The following is a 14,354-nucleotide window of genomic DNA, read 5'->3' on the forward strand; positions in this document are numbered from 1 at the left end:
GAATAAGGGTATATCTTAACCACTGAGATGTCACACTCAAAGCAGTAAAAGGGAGAAAACCTATGTTTGTTTCTTTTTCTCTTGTGATAAAACTTGTATTAATGTAGAATTTATAGAATTTGTGATGAAAAGAAAATATGACAGATTAAAGAACTATTTAAATGCTAATACAGACTATTAAAAGGAAGGAGAGACATTGGTAACCTTTTTTTTTATTAGGCAAACATATATTATTTTTATTCTTAAAATAAATATTAAAGAATTATATTTGAAATAATTGAAATGAAATGAAAGGATGTTTGGATCTAGATTAATGTAAGAGGTTAGGATTAATTTGTTTGTTTTTCTCTTTTCTGAAAGTTTGGAATGGAAAAGGTAATAATAGAATTAAATATGCATATATTAATGTATAACTATTGTCATATTTGTATGTAAAAGTGATGATCTGGAAATATGTTGTCCACTAAAAAGAGCTTTCTGTTTTTATGTGAAAAATTGAATAAAACTTGTTTGAAAAAAAACCCTCCGCAGCTGGGATCATCCACAACCGCTGAAAGCAAGTCGTTGTCCCGATTGATCGATTGATGTCCCTGGAGTGAAACATGTTACAGGAATCCAGGCAGGGACAAAGTTCACCTGAACATGTTATGAAAACCCAGCTCTGTGCTTGTCATGGGCAGACCGCGAAAGGGGCAGAGGAGAGAAAACGGGAACTCCCAGGCTATACAGTCTGTCCTTGACTTGTGACCAGATGGGACCAGAATTTCTCTCTGCAGTTCTAAGTCGAATCTGATTTTACCACCATTTTAACAACATGGTGGAAAGTCATCAAGAGAGTTAGCGTGGTCATTAAGCAAACACCACGGTCATAACTGCAAACCCATTCTTCTGAACGGTCGTTTTTTTTTTTTTTTTGCCAGAAACAGGCCATAAGTCTCAAGCACGTGACCGCAGGACACTGCAACCGGTCGTAAAGGTGAGACGGTTGCCAGGCATGCAAACTGCAATCATGTGACCATGGGTATGTGTGGATGCAATGGCCATAAATGCGAGGACTGGACCTTTTTCAGCACCGTCGTAACTTAGAACAGTCAAACAAACGTTTCTAAGTTAGGGACTTCCGTAAAGCGGTTGGGTGAAGCCAGACACACATCTGGAAAAGCAAAAGACCAAAAGCCAGATGATTTTCCCAAACTTTACTGGAATCCAGCTGAGCAACGCCGGATTCTTTCAACAGAAATCGGAAATCTGACTCGCAGGAAAGTAGGTCACATTTTTTTAATCCACTCCCCCCGAATCCTCCAGCTTCCCTTTCCTTCCCCAGGAAGCAGCTCCTTCCAGCGTCCCACATGAGGTCTCCTTTCCTCCTTTTGGGGGGGGGGGTCCCAACCGCCCGTGCAAATTCCCCAGCCAGGAAGGTTACAGAGGAAAGGGAGGGTCTCCTCGCAGGGGCCCTCAACAGCTAAGGGTTGGGGGGGTCTCCCTGCTTCATCCCAGCCAGGGGGTGGCCTGCTCCCGGTTCACACCGGTTTACACGAACTGGTTAATTTTACATTTGGTTCATCAAACCGGTGGGTTGCAACGACCGGCTGGCCCCGCCCACCCTGCCCCTCCCTTCCCAGGGGTCTCCATGTGGCCCGTTTTGGACCCCAGGTAAGTGCAGGGCCCGCCCAGAGGCTCTGAGAGGGGAAAAACAGGCCTCCCGGAGGCTTCGGAAGGCCTCCGGAGCCCGGGGAAGCCGTTTTCACCCTGCTGGAGGCTCAAGGAAAGCCCCGGGAGCCCCGGCAGGGCAAAAGCGACCCCCACCACCACCGCCATGGTGCAAGAGGCTGACTAGGCCACGCCCACCATGGCCACGCCCACCCAGCAACTGGGCCAAGAACCGGTTGCTAAATTTTTGGAAGCCCCCCCTGATATTCCCAGTTCCCCCCCCCGCCCCCCACGATGCAACCAGGCGGGTCACACCACAGCCTCCATCTCTGGCGCCGCCGCCTCTTCCTCCTCCTCCTCCTCCTCCTCCTCCAGCATGCTGTAGGAGGCGTGGGTCTGGAAGGGCCGCTGGAGCGGGTGGGCCAGCAGCTTGGCCATGCAGTTGTGCAGCTCCACAGCTGGGCCGCTGAGGGAGACCTCGTACTTGTAATTGGTGCCCTTGGCGTCCAGGTTGCTGAAGGCGGCAAACGTCTCCTGGGGGGGGGCATGGGGGCAGGAGGGGATGGGGGGAAAGACGGGCAGGTGAGGAGGCCGGGCAGGGGGCACTCCTGGCCCACAACCCGGAAGGGCTTCCTTGGCTGCCCTCCAGACCTGGAAGCTTGGACCCCATTTGGTCAACAAGCCCCACCCGTGTCGAAGCAAAGATTCCCCTTCCTTGGTTAACAGTGGCTACTTTAAGACTTGTGGGGAAGGAAGGAAGGAAGGAAGGAAGGAAGGAAGGAAGGAAGGAAGGAAGGAAGGAAGGAAGGAAGGAAGGAAGGAAGGAAGGAAGGAAGGAAGGAAAGAGAGGAAAAAAGAAAATAAAGAGAAAAGGAAAGAAGGTGAATAAAATAAATATAAATAAACATGAAAGAAAGAAGGAAAGAGAAGGAAGGAAATAAAAATAAAAATAGGAAGAAATGAATGAAAATAAAAAAAGAAGAGGGAAAAAGAAAAGGAAGGAAGGAAAATAAAAAAGGAAGGAAGGAAGGAAAAAACGAGAGAGAGAGAGAGAGAGAGGAAGGAAGGAAGGGAATAGAAAGACAAGAAGAAAAACCCAAAGGGCAAAGGTCCCCAGATGGGTGTGTCAAAAGTCTACACACACACACACACACACTAAAGAAAGCGGGGCCATTTTTCAATATATCTCTATAGCTCGTTGGGGGGGAGGGGGAAATGCTGGGAGTTGAAGTCCACCAGGCTTCAAGGGGCCCAGGTTGGAGACCCCTGGTCTAAAGCGTCCCTTGGGGGGAGCATGAAAGGGAAATAAACGAGACCCCAGGTCTGGATTTACCTTCCAGGTGACCTCCTCCTCCTTGTCCTCAGCCCCGTTGTGGATGTAGAGCACATCGAAGAAGAAGTAAGGGCACTGGAGCATTTTCTGTGGGGCAGGAGAGGCGGTCAGGAGGGCAAGAGGCTCTCAGCCCGTCCTCCCCTCCCCAGCCAGCCGTGGGGTCAAAGGGGGCTCTCCCTTTCCTTTTGAGGGGCCTTAACGTTTTGCCTCTTCAATCCAACCCAATGGCCTTTACCGGCTGTCTTCTTAGCACAGGGGTCTCCAGCCGTGGCCCCTTTAAGCCTGGCGGGCTTGCTGGCTGGGGAATTCTGGGATTTGAAGTCCGCCAGGCTTAAAAGGGGCCAAGGCTGGAGACCCCTGTCTTAGAGGCTCTCATTCACTCCCTGGGAAAAAGACTCAAAACTATCGGCACGGCAAAGGGGCCAACCTCAGCCCCCATTTCCTAGTCAGACAGCTGCTGCTCCAGGACTCACCGTGTAACGAGGCTAAGGGGGTCCGACTCCCCCTCCCCACCTGGAAAGAGATCCGCTCCAAACGCAAAAGCACAAGGAGAGGAGAGTTCATTTCACAGCCCCAAGCAGCTTTAATCCAGAACAGTTGAGCTAAGCCACACCCAGGTTCCTTGCTGTCTCCTTGCTCACACAGCAAATACTCTTTCAGTTTCCAAACAGCCTTCAACTCTCTCCTGCACTGTCAGGACGCTAGCCAGATGAATCCTGATGGATGCTGGTAGGCAGAGGCACAATTTTTCCTCCCTTATTTTCCTCCCCAAAAACTAAGCCCAACCCCATAGTTTGGTAGTGAAGCACAAGTACCCTGCTAGTAAATCTATACTTTTGAGGAACACGCCTGCCTCGGAGTTCTGACAACCTACCTCTGTTGTAGGGCGGTGCAGTCCCTGGTCACTAAGAGAGCCAGAAAACTACTCCTACCTCCTAGCAATGGCTGCAGACCTCAACGAGTCCCGCTCTACGGTCTCCTGGGGTTGCTGGGATCTAAGATCTGCTCTACGTCAACTCATAAAACATTTCTGTGGCCAACGGAAAGGGAGGAGGGAGCAGTGCAGCAGCTTGCAAACCGAAAGTGCATTCCATCAATGTTTTCAAAGATAGTTTCTAGGTGACTGAAGTTTTTGTGCCGTGTAAAATTCTACCTGATTGATGACTCTGGGCGATGGGTGTGTCCCATTGGAGAATATGGATTAGGATACACCCAGGGGGTGGGGGGAAAACCAGGGTCAAGGGAGACAATGAATGATATGTCTCAGAGTCGGCTACACCCAGGCAGTGCCGGACATGTTAACTCCCAATAAATCCTTTGGAAGTTTTGGAAGTTTGGCTCGAGACTCGTGATTTAAATTGGGGGGTAACTGCCGGAGCCCTGACCCGCTACACAAGACTCAGGGGTACCACTGAAAACTGTGTGTCCCTCCTCCTCCTCCTCCTCCCTCCAGGAAGCGGGGCTCTTGTGAGGTCAAGAAAGCGGGCACCTTCATCTGGTCGGTCACCACCACGGGCGGCTGGCAAGCAGGACGGCTGTAGACCAAGATGGTCCTGACCACGTAGGGGGGAGGGATGGTCTGGATGTTCTCCGTCACCGGGAGCTCCGTCTTCTGCTGTCTGTCGAGAGAACCAGACGAGGCGGGGTGGGTGCAGGCCGGAGGACCCCAACCCCAACCTTCCCGGCTGTCACAGTCCCGAGGACCAGAGGCCTTCGGCTGGAGGACAGCAATGACCATAAGTCAAGGACCAGCTGGGCTGCAGCCCAACAGGGAGCGTCCTGGATTCTGAGCGGCGTCTCCAAGCGTTTCCTTCTCCAACCTTTGAGTCGTAGAAAGACCGATATTTGGGCTGCCGGGCAGGGCTGGAGCATCAAGGGGGGGGGGGCTGTCCTCCCCACCTTTGGAGACCCCCACCAAGGACCCCAGGGGGGTGAAGATCAAAGACTCACATCAGATTGAAAAGCCCTTCCAGATCTGAGCAGCAGCAGTTGAGGTCAATGCCTGGATTGAGAGCATTCTCCAACCGTGGCTCCTTTAAGACTTTAAGGCCATTCTTTGCTGGCTGAGGAATTCTGGGAGTTGAAGTCCACACGTCTTAAAGGAGCCACCGTTGGAGACCCCTGACTCAGATAACACCTCCACCTGCGTCCACAATGCCAGGATCCCCCGCTAGAACCACCCCCAGTGGATAATCCTCAACCTACGACCAACATTTCCATTGCTAAGTGAGGCAGTCATTAAAGGAGATTCTGACCCTGTTTTTACAACCTTTCCTCCCCATCAAGTTAGTAACAACTCTCGCTTGTCAGAAGGTCGCAAAAGGGGGGGGTGTCACATGAAACCTCCAGGATCCTGCAACCGTCATAAGTACGAGTCAGTGACCAAGCATCTGAACGTTGACCCCAGGGATTCTGCAACGGTTGTAAGTGTGAAAAACGCTCCTTTTTCGGTTCCGTTGTTAAGTTCAAACGGTCACTAAAAGGAGGGTTGCAAATTGAGGACTGCCTGGACAATCCCAGCAAAGTGGGGGGCTGTTTGGAGCCCCTCCTTTCTCCACCCTTGAGGGTGGCCTTGCAGGGGGCTGGACTAGAAGACCTCCAAGGTCCCTTTGTTCGATTCTAATTCAACTGCAAAGGTGGCCAGATCCGAATTCTGCCAGGGGTCCCGCAAAGTGAGCCTGCCCTTGCCAAACGCCCCCGCCAGACGAGGAGGAGGAGCCCCGGGCCAGGCGGATTGGACCCAGAGACCGGCAACTGTCCAGTTATTATCAACGCCCCTGTTTTTCTCCTCCAAATCGGATGAGGACATTTTCCTTCATTTGGGGGATCCCCAGCAGAGGTCACCGCCCCTCATGTCCCCCCGTTTCTTCTGCCCCCCCTTGTGAAAGGATACTGAAGGATTTGCACGGGATGGTCTTCAGGTCGTACAAGCAGCTGCAGACCTCTCTGGGCTCGGAGGTGAAGCCGGAGAGCTGCGGAGAGGAAGAGGAGGCCATGAGCACGGATCCCGTGGGATCCACAGGGATCCCAGGCAGCCCTTGGCTGATGACAGCGAACGAGCCTGGAATTATGCTCCAAAGTCGTGTTGGCCACTAAGCAAGTCACCCTGTGACTGTGCTCCACTTTGTGACTTTAGCAGCAGTCCTTAAGTTAAGTAAAAGCCGTTCAAGGAATCCGCTATCGGCCATGCGCACTTCTTGATGGAAAACAGAATTAAACACCAGTTTCTGCAGAAAAGGTTGCAAATCTGCGGGACCCTCCAAATGGCCCAACATGCCGGTCAGCAGCCGGACGCCCAAAATGCGATCATGTGACGGTGGGGGAGGGGAGGGGCCACGCTGGGCCCTGAGAGCCCCGAGGACCCGCATCATCACAAGCGGCAAACGACCGGTCCTAATCTGAGCATTTCCTGCATAAGCGGTCCTCAGCTTACGACCACAACGGAGCCCCAAACATCGGTTGTTAAGTGAGACGTTTGAGTTCTGCCCCGTTTTATGACCTTTCTCACCTCTGTTGTTAAGCAAATCATTGCAGTTGATAAGCAAGTCAACTGGCTGCTAAGCGAACCTGGTTTCCCCCTTGACTGTGCTTGCCCGAAGGTTGCAAAAGGGGGGGGGTCACAGGGCAACCCCAGGACACTGTGACCGTCGTAAACACGAGTCAGCTGCCCAGTGTTTTGCTCACAGGGCCATGGGGAGGCTGCAAAAGGTCCAAGTGTGAGAAACGCCCACAAACTTTTTTCGGTGCCATTGTAACTTTGAACAGTCACTAAAAGGATCTGCTATAAGTCGAGGACCACCTGGTGTATGTGAAAGCCAGAAAGCGGGAGCAGGAGCCGTTTGCAGAGCGCCCGGCCTCTGCCCCAGCGTGAAGCGGGTTTCCCACCTCCGTGGACTCAGCTGGGGAAGGAAGCTGCAAATACTTCCCTGCGGTGGAAAATCCCCATGTTAAACCCGCCTGACCCGGGTTCCAGGAAGCAAGCCAGGCCAAAGCCAAACAATCCCGGGTGTCACCGCTGGGAAGCCTTGGCGGATGGGCACCAGCGGGCACACATGGCCGGGCAGCTCCATTCTGAGCAGGCCGTCTGGGCGCAAAGAGGGCAGCGAAGGCAGGGGAAGCTGACCTGGCTGGAGCCCCCCTGGAGCTGAGGGTCAGGGAGGGGGGGAATAGAGATAGCTTGGATTTTGTAGTCAAAACAAAATATTCTCTCTTGGGAACCAAGGGCATCCTCACACCTGGCCAGAGGAAGGCGGACTGACGTCGCCAGGCAAGCAGATAGAGCTGGGATTGGACCAGGGGACCGACCGTTCTGAGAAAGAAGGAAACCTCTTACTTTGAGTTGGGCGAAAACTGCGGGAATCTTCAGAGTCGGTTTTCACCAGACCTGGGCCAATATGACACACCCCATAAAGCGATTCTTCCTTGAGGAATCTCCCTGCCTCGGAGTTCTGCTTGCTATGGATCTTGCTTGATATTACTTGGAACCCTGACAGTGGGGGGGGAGCGGGAGACACCCCCTCCAAGCGTACCCACCCAAGTGACGTCGTTGTTCACCACCACCAGCGCAAACTCGTGGCTCTTGTCGATCTTGTGCTTGGTGCGGACAAACATCTCGATCATCTTCTGGGAGATGTTGAGGGCGTTGGTCTTCAGCCTGCCAGGGGGAGGAAGAGGAGGAGGAGGAGGCCCATGAGGCACCGCCAGGGAAATGCAGGTCTCGGAGCCCCGCAGAGACGCCTCAGGCTTCCTCCACCTTCAGAGACCCAAGAAAGCGGCTGGTTCCAGAGGGGACAAGGCCTGCCTCACGAGGAGACCCCCAAACTCCTTTCTGTGCAGCCAAGAGGACTAGAATCCTGACTGCAGGCCTTTGTAGCACCCCCAGGAGAGGCTGAGATGCCCCCTTTGGCCTGAAGCCGGGGCAGCTACAGCAAGGACCAAAAGGCCATCCTGGTTTGTCCTCCGTGCCTGGCCAGCCACTCTTCAAAGCCAGAGACGGCAGCGCCTCTCAGCCCAGGAGGATCTGCTTTGCTGGGCCCCAGGAAGCCAGCCAAGGGCCCTCAGCAACCCCCAAAAAGACCCCCTCCGGCCAAGGGAGGGATCCCGGCTCACCCGTTGAAGGACTCCAGCCTCGGGTGGGACATTTCCTCCGAGAGGTCCAGGCAGATGATCTGGGACAGAGAAGGAAGGAAATGAAACATGGGTGGGATTTATTCCTTTCAATCTCCATGGATCTATTCAGGTCTTTTAAACGTTCCTTTTTTCCCCCCCCTCCGTTTTCCTTCCTTTTTTTCGTTTTTATTAAGATAGATTATTAAGACTCGAGTCTGTCATCTGCACCTCTATAACGGTCTGGTTTGGTTCTGCAACCCAACAGGACAGACACGGACTCCAGAGAGGAATTAGGACTGCAGAAAATAGCAATTACTACCAAACCTGCCTTCCATCGAGGACCTGTATACTGCATGAGTCCAAAAGAGGGCTGTGAAAATATCTACAGACCCCTCACATCCCGGACATAAACTGTTTCAACTCCTTCCCTCAAAACGAGGCTATAGAGCCCTGCACACCAGAACAACTAGACACAAGGACAGTTTTTTTCCCCAACGCCATCACTCTGCTAAACAAATAATTCCCATAACACTGTCCAACTATTTACAAAGTCTGCACTACTATTACTGTTAATCTTCTCATCACTCCTTATCATCCATCCCCTCCCACTTGTGATTGTAGGACTGTAACTTTGTCGCTTGTATCCTTACAATTTATACTGACTGTTTCCTAGTATGATTTGATTGCTTCTTGTACCCGATGACTATCATTAAGTGTTGGACCTGATGATTTTTGACTCTTGACGAATGTATCTTTTCTTTTATGTACACTGAGAGCCTTTGCACCAAGACAAATTCCTTGTGTGTCCAACCACACTTGGCCAATAAAGAATTCAATTCCATAGGGATAAATGGCATGCGTGCCATAAACAACGGGTAGATTCCCACACGTCTTTCCATCTTGGTTACTCATAATCCTCAATTTATTTCAAGTTACAAACGACTTACAACTTTTGACGGTCCCCGCTTCCCCCAGGGATCCAAATTCAGTCGCTTGGCAACTGGCAGGATATCTACGGTCACTGCAGGGTTCCCAGGGATCTACTGAATGATGCCAGCCGTTGGCTTAAAGGTGATGGCAAGGGAGTTTTTAAAATTGGCCTCTACTCGCTTAAGAACCCTCTGGCTCAGCAATGGAGATTCTGGCCAGACCTGGGGTCATAAGTCAAGTCAGACCTGCATATTTTTCGGGGGGAGAAATAATAGGATGCAAAGGACAGAGAGAGAGAGAACCAAAGAGCTTCCCCCCGCAAAGCCTCATTTGAGCTTCTTCCCTGCTTGTTTCAACCTCCCCCCTTCTGCTCCAATGGACTCCCCTCCTCTGCTGGGGGTCCCAGTTGAACCCTGTTCACCCACCTCCATTTAAACTTTCACTCAAGGCCCCCTGCCTTTCCTTGGCTCTCTTTGAACCGTCATTCTCCCGGCTCTCTTTTGAGTGGCCTCTGCCTCAATTACTTCTTCCTCTCTGTGCAACTTTACGCTTGGCCCTTTCCTCGCTCTCTTGCAACCGATCGGTCGATCAGAATGGAGCTGGAAGGGACCCTGGAGGTCTTCTAGTCCAACCCTCAGTCCGATCAACCGTCCTTTCAACCGGCGTTTCCCAACCCCAGTAGCTCGTAAGATGCGTGGCTGGGGAATCCGGAAGCACACATCCCTTTAGGCTGCCACGGCTGAGAAACGCCACTCTGACCACTAGGCATTATTCTAACCATCAGGGATATAACGGAGAGCATTAATTCATCCTCGTTCGGGGAGGAAGGGTCTGCAAGGAAACAACCCACCTCAGAGAGCAACAAGGACCCCACGTAATACAAGACGCATCTGCAAAAGGGCTTCACACAGCCTCTTTTCCCTGGGCAAAGCGTCCTTCCTGGGACCCATTAAAGCAGCTGCCTCCTTGGGGGGAACCTCTTGATTTCAAACACACTGCATGTGCCAGCATACACACACACACACACACACAGCCCTACACACAGACAGGAACTCTATGTGCTGCCATGCTGAGATGTCCTAAGGAGGGAGCTGCTTTAATGGTCCCAAGCAGGGAGGCACATTGTGCGACGTCTCTCCTCCCAAAGGGTGAATCTCTGGCCAATTGGAGATCTCGTTAAGGGGAGGCGGATAAAGAGAAAGGGGAAAATGGAAGCGGGGGGATGCGGGTCTCCCGAAAATAAGACCAGGTCTTAGGTTCATTTTTGCTCCAAAACGTGCTTATTTTCCGGTTAGGTCTCATTTTGGGGAAATACGGTACTAAATGGCTGATAATCTTAACTGGGGCTTATTTGGGGAGGGGCTTATGTTACAAGCCTCCTGAAAAATCACGCTAGGGCTTATTTTCAGGGAAGAAAGCTGTAGTAGCTGGGAAGGGGTCTGGGGGCCTGGACGGGGGGTGTCTGTACTCACCACTTTCTCTGGGCAGTTCACCCGTGGGGTCCGGACCTGGAACTCGGAGGGAGGGGTTGGGGCCAGCCAGGTCTTGCCGTTGGGGGCCTGGACAGCAGCACTGGGGGGGCTGGTAGTGGTGCTGGCCGCCTCCCCCTCCCCTTCGCTCCGGCTCCCCACACTGGCCTGCATGCTGAGGGTCCGGTCTTCGGCCCCCTCCGGGTTGGACCGAGTTCTGGGACGCTGCTCGGCCGCCATTTTCTCCTCTTCCTCCTCCGTCGTGCTGTTGGTCTCCGAGGTGTCCATCCAGGTGCCACAGTCCGGGGGGGAGTCCAGGATTGCCAGATGCTCACCAGGAAACTGGTATGAGTGGTGGGAGTCTTGCTGCCCCCCCTTTGGGGAAGAGAGGCAGCAAACCGATCGAATCCAAGAGACTGTAAACAGGCACAACTCTGCACAGATTAACAGATTCGGAAGGAACCCCGGAGGCCATCTAGTCCAACTCCCGCCCAAGCAGGGGACCCTACAGCATTTCTGACAAATACACAAAATTGTCTACTGCAAATATTATTTCAAAATGTACGAATTTCAAACATCATTTGTATGATATTTACATCATTTTTTTTCTTGCTGATATTTCCTTCATTTCCTCGTTAAACATTTTTAGGAATTCTTTTTCTCCCTCCCTGTTTGATAATGTCTGTACCTCCATTACTGTTATCTTTGTGTTTTGCTCCCTCATTAATTTTAATCCATAATTAAAATGATTATGAACACAACCCAGACACGCAAAGCAACGGGGTTCAGAGTACAACCGTCGAAGGCAGCCGTTTTCAAGCTTGCCGGCTTTAATTGTGAGTTTTATCAAGTTGTTGCCCATCTCACTTTTTAGAAAATGACTTTAAATAAGTACGGTATTCTTCTTGAATTCCGGGGGGGGGGGGAGCCCCTCCCTCTAAGTTGCCAAGATTCAAGAAACGCTGATCTAAGGCAACCTGGCTCCCCAATCTGTAGCCCCTCCTGACTAGGCCTCCCATGCTGGTTGGGGATTCTGGGAACTGGTGCTCCAACCCAACAACCCTGGACGGGCCGAAGTCACACCGGAAAGTGTGCAAGATACAGAAACTTGTTGAGATCTACTACGGCCAGTTGCAAAGTCAATTCACTACTCCAGGGGTCTCCAAACTGGACTTCAACTCCCAGAATTTCCCAGCCAGCTTTGCTGGGAGTCCACAAGTCTTAAAGTTTGGAGACCCCCCCCCGCTTCATTCAACCCCGCATGCCCCCAGATAGTGGAGACTTTTGGTGAGTCTTTTGATGCACTTTCTCCATTTGAGACCTCCCCTTGTACCTTAGCCCCCCTTCCTGAGAGGCAGGAGCATGAAGGGGCGACTTTGAGCAAGGCTCCACCCGCCCCCTCCCCGAGCCAATTAGGGCTGGGGTCCCCAGCAGCTGAGGGGGTCCCCGGTCGTCCAAAACCCCCATTTAACCTTCAATTCTAGAGGAGGGGGTGATTGCCAACCTTGTGGGTGGGACGTGGGGGGGCGGCGACCTCTCCTCCTTTGGGGACTTCTGGGCAGACCCCCTTCTGGCGATGCCCGCAGAGAGACGGATCCGAGGGCCGTCTGCAAAGGAGAACTCTGGTTCAGCAAAGCCCCTCCCCTCTTTCCAAGGGGACGCCGCCCCTCCCTTTGGTGCATCCCTCCCCGCAGCGCCCCCCAGTGCTTGCAAGGACGTAGACCTCCCCGCAGCCAACCCCCGCCCCGCCCAGCACCCGTTGCCCCCCTCCCGTTCCTGCCGCCGCCCCTCTGCCTTGCGAGCACTGCGCACGCGGGCGCCAGGTTGCAAAGCCAGGGAGCGCCGGGCTAAGACCGAGGGAGCCCCCGCCGAGCCTTTGCAACCCCCGCCCCCAACCGGACCTGCAACACCCGGAGCCCGGCGCTGTCCAAGAGTGGGAGGGGGGGGGTGGAAAAAGAGCAGCCGCCCTCGCAAGGGCTGCCGGGACTCGTAGTTCCCGCGCGAGCGACTGCGGGAAGAAGGCGCTGGAGTCCCCTCCCCCGAGGAGGCGGGGCGGAGGGTGGGGCTTCTCTGCTGGGTCGCTCCGCCCGCCCTCTTGGAGCCCCGTTGCTCGACCTGGGCGCCTTGAAGAGGCCGGACTTCAACTCCCAGAACCCCCGCCGGCATTTCCCCTTCCGCCCCCTCCCCAATTGGAGACCCCGGCATTGAAATCCGGCCCCGCTTCCTGGAAACTTTGGACGCCCCCAATTCTGGGCCTTTCTGATTCTTTCTCCTTCTTTTCTTTCCCGTTCTTTTCCTTTCCTTTTCCCCTTTTTCTTTCTTTCTTCCTTCTTTCCTTCCTTTTCCCCCTCTTTTCCTTTTCTTTCTTTTTTTACTTTTTTCTTTTCCTTTCTCCTTTTTCCTTCTTTTTCTTTCTCTTCCTTCTTTCCTCTTTCCTTCCTTTTTCTTTTTCCTTCCTTCTTTCTTTTTCCTTCTTTCCTCCTTTCCTTCCTTCCCCCTTTTTCTTTTCTTTCTTTTTTACTTTTTTCTTTTCCTTTCTCCTTTTTCCTTCTTTTTCTTTCTCTTCCTTCTTTCTTCTTTTTCCTTCCTTTTTCTTTTTCCTTCCTTCTTTCTTTTTCCTTCTTTCCTCCTTTCCTTCCTTTCCCCCCCTTTTTCTTTTCTTTCTTTTTACTTTTCCTTTTCCTTTCTCCTTATTCCTTCTTTCCTTTTTCTTTCTCTTCCTTCTTTCCTCTTTTTCCTTCCTTCTTTCTTTTTCTTTCTTTTCCTTCTTTCCTCCTTTCCTTCCTTCTTTCTTTTTCTTTCTTTTTCCTTCTTTCCTCCTTTCCTTCCTTTTTCCTTTTTTCCTTTTTCCTTTTTCTTTCTCCTTTTCCTTCTTTCCTTTTTCTTTCTCTTCCTTCTTTCCTCTTTTTCCTTCCTTCTTTCTTTTTCTTTCTTTTTCCTTCTTTCCTCTTTTTCCTTCCTTCTTTCTTTTTCTTTCTTTTTCCTTCTTTCCTCCTTTCCTTCCTTTTTTTCCTTTTTTCCTTTTTTCCTTTTTTCTTTTCCTTTCTCCTTTTTCCTTCTTTCCTTTTTCTTTCTCTTCCTTCTTTCCTCTTTTTCCTTCCTTCTTTCTTTTTCTTTCTTTTTCCTTCTTTCCTCCTTTCCTTCCTTTTTTCCCCTCTTTTCCTTTTCTTTCTTTTTTTACTTTTTCTTTTCCTTTCTCCTTTTTCCTTCTTTCCTTTTTCTTTCTCTTCCTTCTTTCTTCTTTTTCCCTTTTTCCTTCCTTCTTTCTTTTTCTTTCTTTTTCCTCCTTTCCTCCTTTCCTTCCTTTTTCCCCCTCTTTTCCTTTTCTTTTTACTTTTTCTTTTTCCTTTCTCCTTTTCCTTCTTTCCTTTTTCTTTCTCTTCCTTTCTTCTTTTTCCTTCCTTCTTTCTTTCTTTTTCCTCCTTTTCTCTTTAAAAGTTAAAAGAGGGGAGAAGCTATATAGAAAATGTAGAATAGTAATAAGATATGGAATGGAATATAAAAATGAGCATGAATTTGAATTTGTGTCTGTACGAAGAGATGTAACCCGGGATTATGCTGCTTTCAAAAAAGATGTTTTATGTTTTTATGTTTTATGTTTTGTTTGTTTATGTTTGTTTTTAAAAATCAATAAAAAAAAGAAAATTCATCCCCCGTGCGAGACGCTCCCGCCTCTCGGGGGCCCTAAGCTCCCCAGGGCCTCAGCACAGATTTTAAGGAACCACAAAAGCCTTCATTTTTAAACAAAACCCAGTTACTTTCTGTCCCGGTTTGTGGCGCAGTTCTAAACACGGTGGGTTTGTTGGGCCAGGAATAAAGGCGCGGCGAGGAGGCTCCACCGGGCCCGGCCCCTTCCTCCCAGG

At 51.1% G+C, this 14,354-nt stretch overlaps 1 protein-coding gene across 3 annotated transcripts; it reads right to left on the bottom strand.

Moving 5' to 3' along the window:
* Window positions 1-1,181: 1,181 nt before the first annotated feature.
* On the bottom strand, window positions 1,182-12,534 carry BABAM1 (BRISC and BRCA1 A complex member 1). Of its 3 annotated transcripts, none has more exons than XM_087955182.1 (10): window positions 12,393-12,532; window positions 11,996-12,098; window positions 10,495-10,866; window positions 8,093-8,151; window positions 7,517-7,637; window positions 5,877-5,955; window positions 4,934-4,958; window positions 4,473-4,602; window positions 2,984-3,070; window positions 1,182-2,184 (listed from the first exon to the last, which is right to left on the bottom strand). In XM_087955182.1, the coding sequence occupies exons 3-10, from the start codon at window positions 10,777-10,779 to the stop codon at window positions 1,960-1,962; spliced, it is 1,011 nt and encodes a 336-aa protein (XP_087811308.1). In that variant the 5' UTR covers window positions 10,780-10,866; window positions 11,996-12,098; window positions 12,393-12,532; the 3' UTR covers window positions 1,182-1,959. The 3 variants fall into 3 exon arrangements, with proteins under 3 accessions (XP_087811308.1, XP_087811314.1, XP_087811319.1); XM_087955188.1 differs by having other exon boundaries at window positions 10,495-10,907; window positions 12,393-12,520; XM_087955193.1 differs by lacking the exon at window positions 11,996-12,098 and having other exon boundaries at window positions 12,393-12,534.
* Window positions 12,535-14,354: the final 1,820 nt, after the last annotated feature.

Source organism: Notechis scutatus, chromosome 1 (assembly GCF_049901735.1).
Source record: "Notechis scutatus isolate UNSWTSFEM ecotype Mainland chromosome 1, rNotScu1.2, whole genome shotgun sequence".
NCBI classification, from domain to species: domain Eukaryota; kingdom Metazoa; phylum Chordata; class Lepidosauria; order Squamata; family Elapidae; genus Notechis; species Notechis scutatus.